This window comes from Rhea pennata, chromosome 14, assembly GCF_028389875.1.
Source record: "Rhea pennata isolate bPtePen1 chromosome 14, bPtePen1.pri, whole genome shotgun sequence".
NCBI lineage: Eukaryota > Metazoa > Chordata > Aves > Rheiformes > Rheidae > Rhea > Rhea pennata.
This window is the reverse complement of record NC_084676.1, coordinates 731,848-750,741: the sequence shown is the minus strand read 5'-3', so window position 1 is coordinate 750,741 and position 18,894 is coordinate 731,848. Positions and strand designations below refer to the sequence as shown.

The 18,894-nt window shown below is 43.8% G+C and overlaps 1 protein-coding gene across 1 annotated transcript in view; it reads right to left on the bottom strand.

Annotated features, from left to right (window-relative positions):
- The window catches only part of NRG2 (neuregulin 2), a 172,181-nt gene that overhangs the window by 48,836 nt on the left and 104,451 nt on the right, over positions 1–18,894 (bottom strand). Inside the window, exons 2-3 of the mRNA XM_062587389.1 lie at positions 15,831–16,002; positions 3,706–3,824 (exon numbers count right to left, since the gene is read on the bottom strand). Coding sequence (XP_062443373.1) covers positions 3,706–3,824; positions 15,831–16,002 — 291 coding nt within the window. The remainder of the gene's footprint in view (positions 1–3,705; positions 3,825–15,830; positions 16,003–18,894) is intronic.

The following is an 18,894-nucleotide window of genomic DNA, read 5'->3' as shown; positions in this document are numbered from 1 at the left end:
ATGGCACAGTGCAGGTCAGTTCCCTTGCTATAAAAAGATTCATGCCATCAGGATCTCTGTTGTGATAAACGTGGAAATGGCTCAGGATATGTAGCTCAGGATTCACCAGGCAAGATGGAGAGTTAAATGGTGGGATGTTCTCTTAACCTTGATGGCCATGAGAATGCAAAGATGGGATCATGGAACATAATAATGACCAAAATATGAAGGTGAGTTTAGAAAAAGATGGGATCATCTGATGAACCTCTACCTGCTTCTCCTGTTCTTCAATATAAGTTAATGCTTTATATAAAATAGATAGAGGTCATGGCCCAAGGCAATACAGGAGCCTCGAACACATAGTGCTTTCCTCTTTATAAATCAGGATACTAGGGAAGTCCAATATTCACCAGCTCTATGCAAACTGGCTGTTAGCAACAGCCTGTTCTGAATCAAAGCCCCTCATGACTATCCAAAGGTATAAAATTGTCCAAGGAGAGAGCACTGGCAGCCCATGCTGTGTGTGCAGTGTGACCAGGGCCATCATATACCCTTTCAAAGACAGGGAAGGGAGCACCAAGGACTGGTAAATTAAAAGAGGAAGAATTAAAAAGGGGGGAAAAAAAAGAAAAGAAAAGCTTGATTTTCCATAGGTGTTTAGCAAAGACAGGGAGAAGGGGATAGGAAGATGGGGTTCAACTAAGGGAAAATCTAGAAATTTTATGAGGAAAAAAGAGTCTAAAGTAATCACATCTCAAACGTTCCCTCATTCCCACTTGCAGTGTCAGTATTAACTACTCAATAAAGAGGATTGGAAAGTGATTTGCCTCAAAATAATGAAACTATGAAAACAGCATCAATATTACAGTACAATATTTCAGTTTTACAGAAAATAAGCTAATGGGTTTGGATGATGGACACTTTCTCAGTGATGACTGGTGGCTGCATTTTGGCTGCTCTCTTTTTAAAGAAAAATCTCTTTTCACTGTAGTGTTCTCAGCGATCTGCAACAGAGTTGCAAGACTGAAATAGTCTTCTGAAACTGATATGAACCAAGAACTCGTAGTGGAATGGAGCAAAGAGTACTTTGCAAAGGCAATGCTGCCTCATAGGGCTGAGAAGTTGTTATCAACAGAGACTGAACCTCACATGTTCACCTCCATGTGCCTGAGCATCTCATTTGTGAACTCCTCCTCTGCTAGCCAGGGCTCAAGTGGGCTCAGGAGCCTCCATCTCTGACCTCTGCACTCTTGAAGGGGAAGAGTATGTCAGGCTGAATGGGCTCCTCCCTTTCCACAATACTCATCTCAAGCTTCACAAGCTTAAGCAGCTTTGACCACTTTTTGTAATGCCATCTCCCTTCAGAGGCATCCAGAGATTTCCCCAAACTTTGAACCTCTGAGTCACAAGATGCGGTGTTAACTTAGGGCCTTTTCTCAGGCCTGGATTCAGTATCAGAGCAAAATTACAGTGTTTGCAATAGTACTGCTGTCAGGTCACAAAGTGTATTTACAGCAGAAGGTCCTACAGCATCAGTCTCAGGCAGTCTGCCCAGGAGAGGTAGATATGCTAGGTTCAGGGACAGGACAGTAAGGAGCAGCAGCAGCTGGAGGGAGCTTCAGTGGAAGAGGGAAGCCTCCAAGGGGAGACTAGCTCTTGCTTCAACTCCAGTTCATTGTTATGGACTCCTAGTTCTTTACAGATCAGTATGTTGAGACTTAGTCTGAATAAGATCATCGCTATGGAGCCCAGAGAATAATGCAGGCAGGGACAGAAGGATGAACGCTTGTGGATTCAAAGAGAAGTACATAGGAGTTTTCTACTGGAAGATATCATAGAAGAAGGCAAATTGCAGGAGTGAGGTGAGGAAAACTATCTGGCTCTTAAGAAGGCCTAACAGTAAAGACAGCATGGAAGGAAACAGGGAGACTCCAGGGGAAGAAGTGTGCAGACACACATGAAAGATGCCTGGCTCTAGGGAGCTCCAAAGAGCAGCAACAGAGGAGTGCAAAGGAGGGGACAGAGTGGCAGAAACCTAAGGCAATCACTGTAACTTCCCTTTGCAAGGAACTACAACTAGTATTCAGTTGCAAATGCTTGCTGTGCTGCTAGGTGACCTGCAAACAGCAGCAAAGGTGCGCATGCAGCCAAAGGCAGATTTACAAGGCAGCTTAGAGAACGGATTAATCAAGATAAAGCCACAGTGGAACAAACCATGCAATCTTCTGTCTATTGAATCTGCAGTACCTTGCAGCCTGTGGCTCCTTTTAGGCAAAGATACAGGCCAGATGTTTGGGTCCCTTCATTCATTTACTAGTTTCAACGCATTGGTGGGCAGCTCAGATGCGTCCTCATACTACCCAAGACCTACCTGAGTGAGAGCAACCACCTGCTCCTGTCCTTGCTGGATAGCAAACCTCCATGTGGAGGAAGAGTTATGCACTACCAAATGCAACCATTATTTGTACATGCAGGAAGAAGTAGTATGAAGTCGCAGTGGCCCAACCTGTGTTTTCCTGGTACCAATAGCAGCATGCAGGAGCACTGTTCAATCAGATACACTTTATTTTGTGAAAAAGTATTGCTAACGATAAGGAAGGACAAGAAGAGGACATAGACAGAGCTCTTTTGTAGACATGCACTGCTCATGCATACCTCATGGGGGATTTTGCACAGGCAGCTCTCAAAGGAAAGGAATAGTTTACACTGCAATTGGACAGGCAGAGCATGAGACAGTAAAAAGGAGGGGCTCTGCCTCAGTTAGCTAACTCTGGATATGTTTTCTATAACACCTGGAAAAAAAAACACATAGCAGAGCTTTAGGGTTAACTTCATAGACAGAAGATTTGAACATGGATTGCCTTTCACCTCTGGAGCCCTTTGCAAGCAGACATAGCACTGGCCATTTACAGGCTGACTAACTGAAGGCTGTGTGACAATCCACCTTTATAAAGTAAAGATTCAGGACTGCAAACACTGCTGAGGCAGAGGTTAATAGAGAAATAAAATAGCAGAACAAAGCTACCTTCCTTCATATGTAACTAATGCTAATAAAAGCAGAGCGACAGAGAAACTGGGTCGCACCAAAGGGCTGCTAGCACAGAGCCCAGGCTCCCTCAATGGCCTGTTGTGAATGGTGGGAGAAAGAGCTTAGGAAATAGGATTTATACAGAATCATCCCTCCTTGAGTTGCACCCTCCAATCTTCTGGCAATCACTTTAGGGAATTTCTGAGCTGGAGGGCGCACCCAAACCATCACATTAAGCAATATAATTGTAATGCCCAAGATAATAAAACCACCTAACCTCAGACTCCATCCACTGAGCTCTAAGAGATGGAGCACACATTCTAGGATGAAAACCAGAAGCAACTTCACTCATCACAAAGCTATGGCTTTATGGCTTAATTTTTTTGTCTTCTGGTGAGCGTTGCTTCTCAGAGGTTCTTTTAAAAATAAGAAAACATCAAACCCACCAGCTTTCTTTCCTCCTTCCCCCCTTTAAAAGGTACATAGCCTGCCAGTTTATTTGAAATGTCAACCACATTGCCTGTGACAGATAACAAAGATAAACATTTATGCTAAGCTGCATTTTTCTTATCTCCTAAGATTATTTTACTTGATATACTGAAAGCATGAAACAAAATTCAAGACGGATCATGTGCAAAACCTCCTGTTTTCTGTTTGCATGGCAGACAGCTTGAGACATTTGCTGATTTCTAACTTACCACTTTTCACATTCAGGCTGCCTTTTGCGGTGTCTTTCCCTAAAACGTTCTCTGCTTCGCAGCTGTACTCCCCAGCATCTTCCAGCTTCACCTTGTTGAACTGCAGTCTGGAAATCTTTCTGTTGAAAAGTACAGCAGATATTTCTTATTCAATTGCTAACCATCTTCATGAACTGATAACCATTCCTGACCCTGATATGTTGCCTGGTAGGTCACCCCATCTTGAGCAGATGGACGGTCTGACCTTGCAAGCTGAATAGGCTCAAGCCTAGTCAGGATTTGCATGAGACCCTTCGGAGGAATCACAATTACTGTGATTTCCTAAGGGATTTCTCCCTCTGAGTCAGGACTGAACCACACTGTTCTTAGCCTGATGCTAAAGTTTGGTCTGCTACCTAATCTCATTCTATAACAGGCCACGTGCAGAAAGTCAGAAAGTCTCATGGGGATTTTGAACCCAGGAATTTCAGCACCCCAGAACACAGACTTTCTGCTATGTACAAAGGTAACTTTCTGCTATGTACAAAGTGATGAACAGCAGGCTCTGCCTGCAAGAAGGAGATGTGGAAATGAACCATGTATTCTGCACCTTTCTCTGCAAGAGTAAAAGCAGTCTATCAGCTGTGGGGTTCCTCACCAGCAGCATTTTTCAGTGTAGTACATTTGAATGTAAACACATGCTTTGGTCATGTCGGGGAGGAGGAATTCAGCATTTTCCAGTATGCAAATCAAAGCCCCATGGCTTGACCTAGACAGCTAGTTTGTAGCTTTATCCAGGTCAGTGACAGAGCACTTTGACTCCCCCAAATACGCACACTCCAGTGCAGTACAAACATGTGGGAGCTGAAATCCATATAATCACCTTATTGATATTGGCCAGAAGTACCTGGAAACAGCAGAAGAGATTATACATGAAGACTGCCCATGTCACCTTTCAACCTGTGCTGCATGCTTAATGAGAATGGAAGCAGTTTTGTGGCAGAACAGTTCAGATGTTAAAAGGAAAAAAGACTGTTGGTTTTCCCATAGGATAGGATTGATGTCTCATTCTCTGGGATGTCTTTCTGATTAATAGGCAAAAATATTTTGTTAACTAATTCAATGCTTTGGGAGCCTTCAGCACATAGCAGCAGTCACTCATGAAACCATAGTGGGACTGCTATCCTGTATTCTCCTCTAGAGAGACTATCTTTCTCCACTCTCTATCCCAAGCTGTTGTCTCAGGTCTGTGTCACACATCACTGCATTTAGAGTCTTGGGAACAGTGACAGCTGTAACAAAGGTCTCAGTGCCTAAATCACTGAAGGCAAATAAATTTCCTTTTATGTGGAAAATAATCATTAGCTTTGGAAATATTTCCAATGTTACATGTATCATCTGAAAAAGATTTGTGCAAAGATGTGCAAAGCATCATCCACCAATCCATAGGAAGTCCTTCACAGGAACACACTGACATCTTTTTAACATCCTAACATGCTGCTTCTACTGAGGGCCAAGGTGCAAGGACACAGCATGAATATCTTACTGGTTATATTAGTAAATTAAAAGCACTTGATGAGGACTTGGTACAGCTTCCAGGACACAGGCACTGCCCTGTTTTACAAGATGTGGTCAAGTGCTCAATTGCACAAGTTTAGGCCCCATATGGCATAATTTTTAAATGAATGCTGACAGTGTGCAGAGATCTCTTAAAGCCCTCTAATCCTAGGTTTCCACTATTCTGCTATGCAAAGCCAGTTATTTTGGACAAGTTCAAATATGAGTGCCTAAATAAGCAGGCGATTCACAGAGGTACAAAGCTTCCTTGATTTCTAACACCATAAGTGTCTCTGCTTTTTCTTGTTTCGGAAGGTCACCTGCGACACTACTGAGCATGGTGGTTCTTGTCGTTGTGATGCGTAGGAGTCCAGTAGCACCCAAGAGACAGCAAAGCATTTAACAGCCTCCAGATCCTGTTGCTGCCTGGTGACAGTTGGGTGCTGCACCTTAGTAAGAAGGTGTTAGAGAGACCTGACGAAGGTAGTTTACACTGTTAGGCTAGAGCAGCTGAGTCCAGGATCATGTTCCTCTCCTCTTCTGCAAAGATGGGTGTAGTAATGCTTGGCAGATGGGCAAGATAGGCTCCTAGTACTACTGCATATGACCCCAACAAGACTGATCCCAGCAAAGCCATTAGTTTCTCTGAACTGTCTTAACTCTTATTAACAGAAAATGCCATCTGTTTTCTAAATCACTGCTATGCTATACTAGTTGCTAGAGCTGCAAGGCGTAACCAATGAGTAAGGCAATATGCACTGAAAGCAGCAAGACATGGGTTCCTGGGCAGCTTTGAAGAGGTAGCCTATAACTCCGAGTCTTCCAGAAAACACCACCCTTGCACACTGTTGTGCTCAGACATCTGCTAGTGCAGAACTGAAAGTGTTAATGAACACATTGCCTTCATCTTCTGGAGGACAGATATTCTAATGATTATTGGCCACCTCATAATCTCATATGCACAGCACATTTCACCATGTGCAGTATCTGAAAAAAATCCACTATAGCATTAGAATATCACCTATGTACGTGACCTTTTACAGACAAAAGCTTTTAAGTCCCAAAGGTACAAATTAGTAAGTTATTACTGACACAAAAGGCTAAAGAAAGGGGGCATGCTTAACAGTTTCATCTCCAAGAACAGAATGAGAGACATTAGATCTTTTACGTGGAACTAGGGGAAAATGTAAGCAGGATAAAAAAGTAATGCTCTTACTTATAGAATGTCAACGTCAAGGTGAAACCAAAGAAGAGGTTTATTTTGTTTTAATGCACAAGACTGTCATACTATCAGAACAGCCTGTTTTTATTTTCTATCATAGTTTGTGAAATTCTCCTAGGCTTTTTTTTTTTTTTAGCAAGAATCCCTTGAAAAATCAAGCTTTTTTTTTTTTTTTTTTTTTTTTCTTGCTTTTCATAAACTTTGCCAGATCAGTGTAGTTCCTCCTGGTCTCAATACTGTGCTATATTATATCAGGTCACAGATTTGGATCAGAGAGATGAAGGATATAGAGGAAGATGAGTTTTGATACAGAGCATAGCCACAGTAATGGGAATTTCCCTATTTCAGATAGCACTGAAACAGCCAGACAAACACCTTGTTTCACAGCATTAGTTATGCACATTTTAATTCACACAGATAATGCCTATGCACTAGAAGATGACAGGTCTACATCTGGTTCTAAATTACTACCTTAAAGTTTAGTCTGAGAAGAGAAGACCGAGGGGAGAATCTTATGAATGTGTTTAAATATCTGAAGGCAAGGTGCAAAGAGGATGAGGCCAGACTGCTCAACGGTGACAAGTTACAGGACAAGAGACAACAGGCACAAACTGAAACACAAGAAGTTCCATCTGAATCTGAGGAAAAACTTCTTTACTGTGAGGGTAACAGAGCACTGGAACAGGTTGTCCATAGAGATTGTGGGGTTTCCTTTGGAGATACTCAAAACTTTCCCAGACGCAATCCTGTGCAATGTGCTCTAGGTAACCCTACCTGAGGAGAGGAGTTAGACTAGATGATCTCCAGAGGTCCCTTCCAACCTCAGCCATTCTGTGTGATTCTGTGAAGTGCATCTGAAATACTTCAAAACTGCTTAGGAAACTGATATTTCAATTTATTCCTCCTGCTGTCCCTACAGGCAGATACTATGTTTGTTTAAGGGCTGATGTATGTTCTTAAAGTAGTATCAAGCAGTAGCATTATGAGGAGCGTAAGAGTTTTGTATCAGGTTTCCTGCTGCTCTTCTGAACAGTGTGTTTCTTTGGGGACACTAACACTTGGGAAAGTCCTGCCTTGTGTGTTCACAAGAGTGCCTGGCTGTCAGACAATGCCATTCTTCCAGAGGAAGGCACTGCCCCAGGCTGTTTGTTCAGTGAAAGGGCCAGGGTCACTGACAGATCCCATCATTTCACTGTAGTGCAATTCTGTTGGCATTTCTTTACTCCAGGGGAAAATCTGCCTTATTGTATTTTCTGACCCTCAGCCCATATGACTCAGCCATGCTCTATCTCCTGTGGTGCCAGTGGAGAAGTAAGCCATGGTGAATATGTTTTCTGCAAACTCTGGAGAATAAGATTCACAAGGAGACCTTCAGCCTGGCCAGAAGAAGCTCCTCCAAAATACCTTTCCAGTTAAGAGCAAGAACAGTTTGTAGTGATGAGTATATCACTGTCTGGAGAGCAATCTCCAGACTACAATGGAAAAAGAGAGACAAGCCCTACACAAAGATCCTGGCATATTCTGGCCCAGAAGGGTGGCCTAATCTGCTATAATTTAAGCATCTCAAAGTTAAATGTCTAAATCTAAGCTCAGGCCCTGAGGCCTCATGTATAGCTGGAGGAAAGAAACAGGCACTTCATCTCAGTCCAGGAGGAACTTTTCATGACAGGACTGATGTTCTCATCAGCACTTTCGTCAAGTCTGAGTCATTTTTCTCCTCTTCCCACTTCCAAAGGGAAATAAGAGGAAACAAGACCTCCTCCCCAAATCATATCCTCTCAAAGCCATTCATCTCAGAGTGGGTGAGCATGAAAGCAGCTGCCACTCACTGCTTCAGAAATACCTCCATTTCACTGAGTCATCAGTGAGTTCAACTATTTTAGCATCTTTCAAGACAAAAATAACTCTAGGATTATTTTAAGACTATTATTATCTGAAAATATTTTATTAGTCTTCTAAAAATAGGGGAGCTAATATATAAAGAATAAAGAAATCAAGGAATTAGCTAAAGAGGAGAATTTGAAGACTAGACTATATGGCTCCCTAAATTGGCTATGAAGATCATTGTATATATTAAACATACTTGAGATCCTAGGAAAAGGAAATTCCCAAACATAACCTCTGCAAAGGACACACTGAATAAACTGCTGTGGTTACACATTAACTCCATCCTCTATGTCTGAACAGAGAGCCAACACCAAAATTGCAGAGAGTAGAAAGGCCAGCACTGCAGCATATGTAAGGTTTTCACTCTCACCAAAGATTTGTTTGGTGTCTATGTGTTGTTCTGGCACTCTGCAGGATGATGAGTTTGTCCTGAGAGAGCAGGTTAACGATGAAGATTCAGAATAGCCAGTTCTTTAGTTTACGGTCAAGTACTGTCAGACAACTGTCAGAGATTAAGCAGCACCATCACCTCAGTGCCTGGGCCCTGGAGAACACATTCCCCTTCCCCAGCATGCAGTGGGATAAATCAAGCAGAAGAGATCATTTCAACACAAAGCACAGAGTAGGGATGGCCATGAGAAATCACCTCTATCAGGAAGGGGGAGAGTCACAGCCACGAGCATCGTCTCTCTGTATAGCAAGACAGGAACCACCCCAGACTCTTCCCTACTCTTCAGTTATGGAGTAACACAACAGAAATGGGCAAGCTGGCAATGCCTTGAAGCAACACATAGCTGTGTGGCCCTGCTTTGGCTGCTATGAACTCCAGGGCTTGAGCTGGCTAGTTCATGATTAGCTACTTAAACAGTAAATGGGAAAGAAAGAAAAGAAAAAAAAAACTCTCTCAATCACAGTAATTGAATAACAGAGGAAAGAATAAGGTTCAGATTTTTCTGCTCAGTCACTATCCCTTCTGTGTGGGTGAAGTCCTCATTTCTCCTCCTCTTATACCATTATCTGCCCCACTCAGTGTTTGGCCTGCTGGAACAGTAGGAGAAGCAGGTATGGAAGACAGCTAATGTCCTTGTGGGTGCCCATGATGGGACCAAGCATCCCCTGACCCCCCTCTTCCTTCTCTCTCCTACCCCTGTCCCCCCTCATTAAAGTACTGTTCTAACCCGAAAAGCAGTTTTGCTCAGCAGTGCTGTTCTCTCTCTGTGCCCAGTCTTGGAATGGGCTGATTTTAAAAGGAAGACTCGACCAGTCCTCACTCTGCATAGCTGACACTGATGCTGGTCTGAAAGCAAGAGGTAGAGTCCTGGGTCACGTAGTGTCAACAAAAGGGGAGAAGATCAATAAGTACATTCCAAAGAGTAGGGTGACTTATGCAACCCTCCTCCATCCTCAAATTCTGCCCTTGGCTGCATCTCAGAATTGCCATGGATATTCCTGTGATGAGAAGGTGTGGAACAACAGAGGAAGTGCAAGGCAACTGCACACCATTTTCCAGAGTGGACTTGTGGCCAGTCTGTTGAGAGGCGAACCTCTGCATGCTGCTGTCCTCTGAGCCTGTGAAGTCTGTGGCAACTGCCAAAGTGTGAAATCAATAAATGCGCAATGGCTGAGTTTTGGGTTTCAGGCTGATGCACAGACCTGTTGTCAGAGCAGATTCCCTTGTGCTACTTCTCCTGGAATTCAAGGCAATTGATCCATTCCATGAACATTTTGAAGGATTTTGCTCAAATCCCAATGCCAGGATTTGAATAGCTTTTCAAAATTGAAGATCTTGGAGCAGTATTATGAAGCAGGCTCATCAGAGGTTCTGTCTCTGTTTATTGTATCTCATAGCAGCATGTCAGGATCCTTCCCAGAGCCAGAGGCCTCACAGTACCCAACATGGAAAAGATACTTCTCTGTCTCCAAAAGTAGATGATATAAATATGGATGGAAGTTGTATCATGATATATTCCATATATCACAGAAGCTGACAGGATGGACAAATCAGAGGCAGGAACAAAACTTTAGATATTGAGAGAAGGGGTGAAGAAGGCTAGGAAGAACCTCAAAGGCAAAATCAAGTACTTTAAAAAGAATTGGAGAAGGAAAAAAGGGAAATACCATGCTAAAAGCAGTGGGCTGTGGGGAACCTGTGTGGAGCAGCACTGGAACAGAGATGAGCAGAACCAGGCTGCAAATATTCAGATTAGAGAAAAGCGTTTGTGTGAAAAGATACAGAAGGTCATGGGAAAGGCTTGACACCTTCCAGAGGGCAGAGAGTCATCCCTCCAAAATCTCTGCAAAAGGTATCGCCATATTATTACACAGGGTTGTGCAAGTGATTTAGTTACAGTTCTGAGGCTCTTTTTTCTGAGTGCAAAGTTTTGAGGATGCAATTCAAGTCATTCTTTTTTCCTGAGTCTTTTTTTTCTGCAGTTGGTAAGTGTGTGTTACAGATCCTTGCTTGTGTCTGATCCTTGAATGTAGGGGGACTTGGTAACTTTTGAATGTAAGTATGCGATGCACTGTCCCAGATGAACTGCCTGCACATCTCAGCCCTGGCCCTAGCCCTCCTCCCCTAAGTGCTAGGTAAAGCATTTTAAGTTAAACTGTAATGAATGTGATTTTAGCCCATCTCTCAACTAGACTGCTTCAAGCTAATCTGTGACATTTTGCAGCTACAGTAGGCTAAGGTCTGTAGGGGGGAGGAAATGTCTTTTATTTGACCATCTAACGTCACTGGAAAAAAAACAGACAAAATTTTGGGCATATAAACCTCCTTCCATGGCTAAGTTTGCATGCACCATCAGATCAAGCAGCTTAGTGTCTGGCCATAACTTGTTAGACACTCTAACTCAGTTGTGTTTGCTCAAATGCCCATTCCCTGAATCTCTACCTTTGGTGAGCCCCAGCTTGCAAGCTTTGTGGGTTGTTCTAGCTCAAGACCCATGTGGCTGTGTTTTCAGTTCTCAAGTTCCCTGGTTCAGTCCCAGGTGCACTGGCCAAAATGATGTCCATCATCTCCTTAAAAATAAACAGACAAACAAAGGAGATGCTGTCTTCCACACCCCCATCCAAAAAAATGCATTCAGTAGCTAAAACCAAACCCCAAATACTGGAGACTTATAATGACATCGTAAGAGTTAGCAAGACAGAAGCTCCCCTGGTGATTATAACAACACCGGTGCTTGAGAAGAGTCTTAGCTTCAAGGCATCTGGAATTGGTCTTGCAAGATCTATTGCCAAGTGAGCTTTTTCCTTTGTTTAAAAATGTCAGCCTGAAGACCCCTGCCAGAGTGGTGCTATAGCCTGCTTGGGTTCACCCTGGCTCCCACAAGGCTTCAACAGTTCTTGGCCTCTCCTTGTCTCCAGGCTTAATTAGGAAATCATTTATCTTTATTGGCATTCTCTTTCCCCTGCTGTTTTGGCATTATTATTTTTTGTCTTCATTCCGAAGCAGTGAGCTGTACAAGGAAGACCACAGTCCCATTCTTTGTGGGTGGGGAATAATCTAGTGCAGGGAGCTCTGCATGGAAGACCCAGCAATGAATCTACCCCAACTGGCATTGCCTGAGGGACTACTGTACAGAAACAGGAGAGGAGGTCATCCGTTGGCTTCTCTTACAGGCTAACAATAGGGATTCCTGGTGATACTGAAAGTAGGGCAGTACTCCCAAGGGAGATTATATGGTCAGCCTGTCCCAAACTGAACTGCCAACCCTTTTCAATCTAATGATATGCCTACTTCATCATTTCAGTGATCTCCCTTGGTTAAAAAACATTCCAAGAGAAGTGGCTGTAAAGAAAGCCAAAGCTAGAAGACCACCAGTCCCTTGGACCCTCTCTGACTTCAGTTGACAATCCACATGTCTAAGGGCTGAGCATTGAACAAGTAAAAACCTATGGCAGGGTAGGTTCCCTACACTTTGGCAAACAGAAACTCCCTGAATCTTTCCATCAGTCAGAGACTCAAAATTCAGCACTTCTTGGGACCCACCAGCCCAGATCAGATCTCAGCTGCACTCAGCAGAAAACAGTATCTCTCTGGCAGCTGAGAGGAAAAGTTGCTCATTTTACTGTGCTTTCACTCTTGTGTATATTTCTTTCTGGATAATTTCTCTAGGTCTCCAACAACAGTGTTTTATTTAAATTGAGCTGGAGATAAAACTCCAGCCAATAATTTTTTCCCTCTTAAAGAGAAGTTTCCTTTCTGTGCAAGCCAGGCTTGCCCCAGCCTGTTCCTAATTACAAAGGGAACGTGCAGTTCAGAAAGGAGGAATCAGAAATTTTCCCCTCCCTCCAGCAAATAGTAATTGAAAAAAATGACTGCCTTGCCTTGCATGGGAAGTTGTGCAGGTAAGTTTGAAAAAAGAGAAAATACGATTGATGGAAAACCTGAAGAGCTGATACGGACTTAACTGATCCTCTCCTCCTTACAACATACACTTCCCTTATTTTCAAAGAGACCTCCAATTCTAGGAAGTCCGATGGGATCAGACAAAAGTATTGATCATATCAGGACAAAAAGGGACTTCATTTGCCCATTTTAGCCATAGTTTTCAAGTGTTTTTTAAAATATATAGGCAGTCTCCATTTTACAGGAAAGGAACTGAGGCACAGAGCACTAGAGTCACAGATTTCAGCTGCATGCTTCTTGTCCTTTATCCTAGTCCTCTGTATTTTGCCTAACAACTTCAGGACTGCAAACAGAGTTGGATTCAGACCTGTGCCCGCTTTGTTGAGGACTGACAGGTCAAGGGAAACACTGTGGACAACACCTCTACATCCTAGCAGGGCTCATTCTGCCTGGCACAAGCAGGCAACTCTAACAGGTCTTTGGATCAAACTTTTAAATAAATAATCTTGTGGACCTAAGCAGGTGCTGTAGAGCCTGTGATGCTTTTTCCTGGATGTGCTTTCCCAGTCAAAGTCCATTGCCAATATCCAGCCTCAGTTCCAGCCCTTTGGAAACTTCATTTATTCAGAACAGAGGATTACTGGAGATCAATGTTATCTCTAAGTGAAGCCAGGTACATAAACCCTGTTACTCTTGAATTAATCATCATCTAGTAAGACCCTCTTCCCAAGCTTGATAGTTTAGGATGCCTCTCATTTGCTGGGGTCCTCTCCTAACTTGCTGGATTTCCTCCAGTAACAGTCCTGCTAGCTGCTTAACAGAGATACGCAAAGTTGCTCCCTTGGCCCTCAGCTTGCATTAGCACAGAGCAATTTTTAATCTGTCTTTTTGCTTGCAGCCAAGTCCAGAAGGAGGCAGTTCAGATCTCAGTAAGCACTCTGCCCTCAAAGTATTTTCAAGTAGTGAGACCTAGCAAACTCTGTGGACAGCCTAAAGCTAAGAATCCAGACTGGGTGCTTAAGGACCATTACTCATCCAGATTTGGCTAGAGAAGTGGTCCTGCACTATGAGCTGCTCAACAATGGGCAAAAGCTTATCATCTCAGGGCAAAGGACTAGCTGGACAGCTGCTTGAGCCCAGGTTCAGTGACCAGGCCTCTGCTCTGCACAGGCAACCTGCCTGTTTAATAGTATGATTTAACAGAAGTAGAGAGAAGAGGCAGTGATGGAAAGCAATTCTAGGGAGGGCAGATCAACAGGGGACACTTTGGGGCTAGTGCCTTTGTTGCTAAGATGGCCTCAGATAAGGGAGGAGATAGGTCCTCAGCATTCTTTAAAATGTTTATCCTTGGGCTTATTTTGCCAGCAGGAAGCACTTCTAGCACACAACATGTTTTTGGCCTGTCACTAGTGGGCTGTGAGCCAACATGTTGCCGTGGAAACTAGTAAATGCAAAATTATGACCTGACAGCAATGTTCTGAGGAAAGAGAACCAACCTTCTTCCATATGTTTGTGTCCCTGCTCCAGGGATTTTGTGTCCCCTCTCTAACCCAGCCACGCTGTGGGTGGGATGCCATACTGTTACAGCTTAATATTGGACAGGAGGTGCCCTAGAAGCAAGGAAGAGACTGTGAGCTCAAGCAGCATAGCACAGCAATGCTACAAGAGTTGCAGGCAAGAGGCAGGATCACTCCCCAGGGAGGTTTCCCAGGTGCTTGAGTCATAGTTGATTGCTTTCGGGATCCAAAAGAGACTACACTGTAAGGCATCTTGCAGAGACCCTAGTGATAGCAAACTTGGAGACCCACATGCTACCTCCCTGCAGCAATGCAGCATCTGCACAGGATGGTTCTGCAGGTTTTCCATACCAGGCTGCAGCAGGTGATACAGATACCTCCTTCAGGGCATCCTTGCTTCAATTGCTCATTGGCAAAGCAGAATCAAGTTAGACTAGGGTCATGACATTAACAAGGGCCACAGAGATACTTTGGAGAACAAAGCAAAGAGGTAGAGACATTTCTGCCCTCTCTCTGTTGTCTGTGAGCCTAGACAGCCTTTCCCGAGCAGATAGCATCCACTACCTACAGTTCAGTCATCATGGCTCTCCTGATGTTTTTAGCCTAAACTTCTTACCAATAACCTCTCTGTCTTGTGGCAAAACTGCCACTAATCCTTCTGCACTTATTACAAAGGAGGATAACTATTTTGAGGGTGGCATTGAAATGAAAACCAACTCCATTCTCCGTAACAAGAAGAGATGAGCTTTTTTTCACACATTCAGCCATAACATATGTTAGCAAAGAATTAGTTTTAAGATTGCCAAGGGAACAGACAGTTGCAAGCTGTTTTTGTAATTGGCTAGGTGAAGATATATGAATTTAAGCATAGTCACAACTGTGTAATAATTTTAGAATATAACATATGTAAGTATTTGGTCTTGAAAGATATCAATTTAAATCAATTTTCAGTGAGACTCTCTCTTGTCTGCTTCCTGTCTCTGGTAAGATCTCTGCAGCTATATCCCACTCCCTAAGTAGTTATTCGATTTTGCAGCATTATACATGAAGAAACTGTTAAGGAAAATATTTGCCTTTGAGTACTTTCATTTACTTGCCATCTCAGATAAGTTGCTGCTTCCAGCTATGGCAGTCTAGTCATCAAGCTTCCCAAATGGACAACAGTTTATTGATACAACTAACTTTCTCAACCATTTTTCTAAAGTAAACTATTTCACTAAAGGTGGAGATGTTGTCTCTAAAGCATAGAGACTGAAGTGGCTCTTCAGGATGCAGATATAATGATATCTGTTAAATGAGGAGAGTCATAGCCTACAAACTTGATGTCTGTCCTGGGCCCTCCTTGCACCCCTCTGTCTACCCACTGTATGGGAAACTGGGTTTGGCAGCTCTGGAGAAGCAGTGCTTGGATCTCTCTGTCTCATGAGTACACTAAACAGCCTGCTTTTGACCTGTGACTTCAAGAAAGCATTTCAGAAGAATTTAGCAGTGACTCAGAAAGTTAAGCACCACCTCTGGCAACACAGGAACTTTGTGGGCCATGACCCCCAGGACCCAGGCATTCAGCATTAATTACCAGTTATCCATGCTCTCTATGTAGCATACTTACTTTCCATTCCCATATTTGATCCGGATGTCTTTACTCTTCTTCAGCTCCTTGCCATCTTTAAACCATTTGTAGGAGGGCTGAGGGTTGCCAGCAGTTGCCTCACATTTCAGTGAAATCTTTTCACCAACGTGAACATTTGGGCTCTTCAGTTTCTTCAGTTTGGGAGGGACAGCTACAAAGAGAGAAATGAGACAATGTGAAACCTGCCTCTTTCAGAGGCTGTATACTGGCATTGTGAGCCCACTGAGTCCCCTCCCTTGAAAAACTTGTGGGCTGTCCCTACAGCTAAGCAAATGCTGGGCAACAGTGAGAGTAGGTCTGCTCAGCTACCCCAGGTCTTACCAGCATAGGCAGAGAAGGAGCACAGAGTCAGAAACATCTGAGCAGGGAAAGGAGGGAGGCCCCAGGGTCTGGCTTGCTCTTTTATCTGCAGCACATTGCCAGACTCGGCTGCTCAGCAGCTCTCCTTGTGCAGGCAGGCCCTGTGCATCTCCTGCTAAAGCAGGGTTTTGCTCTGCTCTCTTGAGCTCTCAAGCTAGGCTGGAACTAGAACTGCTGGAGCTCAGGCTCTCTGGAGATTAATTTTTTATCCATCCTGGCATTGCTGCCTATGATTATCAGCATCTCCTTTACCTCTTTCACTGCTGATGGACATGCTGCCAATCCCACAGCCCCCACCAATCACAGCCAGAGCATTTTGCTACAGAGAGAGAATAGACAGGCCATGGGAAGTTGTTCTCTCTCCTTCCAGCTCTACGCGCTGTGGATGCTCCTCTGTGTGCCTATACGAGCCAGGCACTCACGCTGCTGAGAGGACTGAAACATCCTGAGGGAGGAAAAGCTGCTAAGACAGAAGGTCATCAGTGTGGCAGTGTGAGCAGCAAAGTGGCAGCCACCCAGAGGGGTTAAATGAAATGAAAACCTACATGTGTAAGGATGAGGAAGGAGGGACAGCAATTCTTTGGGTCACAGTTAGAAATGTGAAAGAATAAAGCTCTTTAAAGCCCTTTCCCTTTAGGTCTTAGGAACACCAACGACTGTCAGATCATCAGTCCTTCTAGTCTGAAACATGGGAGATGACCTTTCCTGTTTGTTTCAGAGAGATGGTTTTACCATGCACCTGGAACATCAAGCAGAAGTGAGCAAGACTGCTTATCAATCCCTGCCAGGCTTTCTAATATATCTGACATGCAAAGATCAGGCTTGCAATTTTTTGTTCAACTGACAGATCTGCATTCTTCCAGTTCCCCTTTTAATGATCAGATCTGACCTTAAAAAAAAAGAAAAAGAAAAAGAAATGAAAAAGAAAAGAAAAAAAAAAGAAAATAGTAAGTTCCAGGTTTTCCTTAAAGAATATTGGTTATAATGATTTCCACTTGTCTAAAATGTGTTACAGATAAAGTATTTTCTCTGCCTAATACGCACTGGTTGTCTTTTAATTGCTTTGTGTATTCTGATCTTGTGATATGGACAGCAATAAAAGGAGGAGAAATGGCATGAGTTTCATTAGCGCAATCACTATTTTATAGACCTTTGTATTTCTCCTCTCATTCTTCTTGCCAAGCTAAATAATTGTAGGTTGGTTTTATTTAAAGACTGTTTTCACTGAAGGTGATCTTACACAAAAGAAATAAAAAAAAGCATAGCAATCATCAGGCAAATGCTCACTTGGCAGGAAATTCTAAAAACTCTCGTATTCCTTTGTTTTATGTGTGAGGGGATCAAAAGCTAAATTGTTCTTAATCAAAAAAATGTAAACACGGACAGAAATGAAACAGTTCAGGGTAATAGTAATTAGCAAACGGCAAACTTAGAGCCTTATGTGATCAGGAGATGAGACGTGCTCAGCAGTGCCTGAGAGGGTAACATGGCAGATCTGGTCCTCAGCACCCCTGATCTTCATCTGGCTCTAAGCTACACTACTAGCTACTACTGAATGGGGCTGGAGCCTGCTGACAAAAGCTACAGAGAAGGCAGAATTACTGAATGCCTTCTTTGCTTCAGTCTTCACTGCTAAGGGCAGCCCTCAAGAATCCAAGGCTACAGCCTGGACGTGAGGGAGAAAATCCAGAGAAGGGAAGACTTTCCTTTGGTTGAGGAGGATAGGATTAGAGATCTTCTGGGCAAGTTTGACATCCACAAATCCATGGGCCCAGATGGGATGCACCCACGGGTACTGAGGGAGCTGGCAGATGTTGTTGACAGGCCGCTCTCCATCACCTTTGAATGGTCCTGGAGAACTGGAGAGGTGCCTGAGGACTGGAAGAAAGCCAGTGTCACTCCAGTCTTCAAAAAGGGCAAGAAGGAGCACCCAGGCAACTATAGGCCAGTCAGCCTCACCTCCATCCCTGGAAAAGGGATGCAACAGCTCATTCTGGATGTCATCTCTAGGCATATGGAGGAAAAGAAGGTGATCAGGAGTAGCCAGAAGGAATTCACCAAGGGGAAATCCTGCTTAACCAATCTGATAGCCTTCTACAATGGAATGACAGGCTGGTTAGATGAGGGGAGAGCAGTGGACATTGTGTACCTTGACTTCAGCAAGGCTTTTGACACTGTCTCCCGTAACATCCTCCCAGATAAGCTCAGGAAGTGTGGGTTAGACGAATGGACAGTGAGGTGGATTGAGAACTCGTTGAAAGGCAGAGCTCAGAGGGTTGTCATCAGTGGTGTGGAGTTCAGTGGGAGGTCTGTGGCTAGCAGCGTCCCCCCAGAGCTCAGTACTTGGTCCCATACTGTTCAACTTCTTCATCAATGACCTGGATGAGGGGACAGAGTGCCTCCTCAGCAAGTTTGCTGATGATACCAAGATGGGAAGAATAGCTGATACACCAGAGGACTCTGCTGCCATTCAGAGAGATGTGGACAGACTGGAGAGTTGGGCGGAGAGGAACCTCTTGAGGTGCAACAAGGGCAAGTGCAAAGTCCTGCACCTAGGGAAAAATAACTGTAGGCACCAGTACAAGCTGGGGGCTCACCTTCTGGAGAGCAGCCCTGCAGAGAAGGACCTAGAAGTGCTGGTGGATGACAAGTTGACCATGAGCCAGCTATGTGCCCCCTTGGC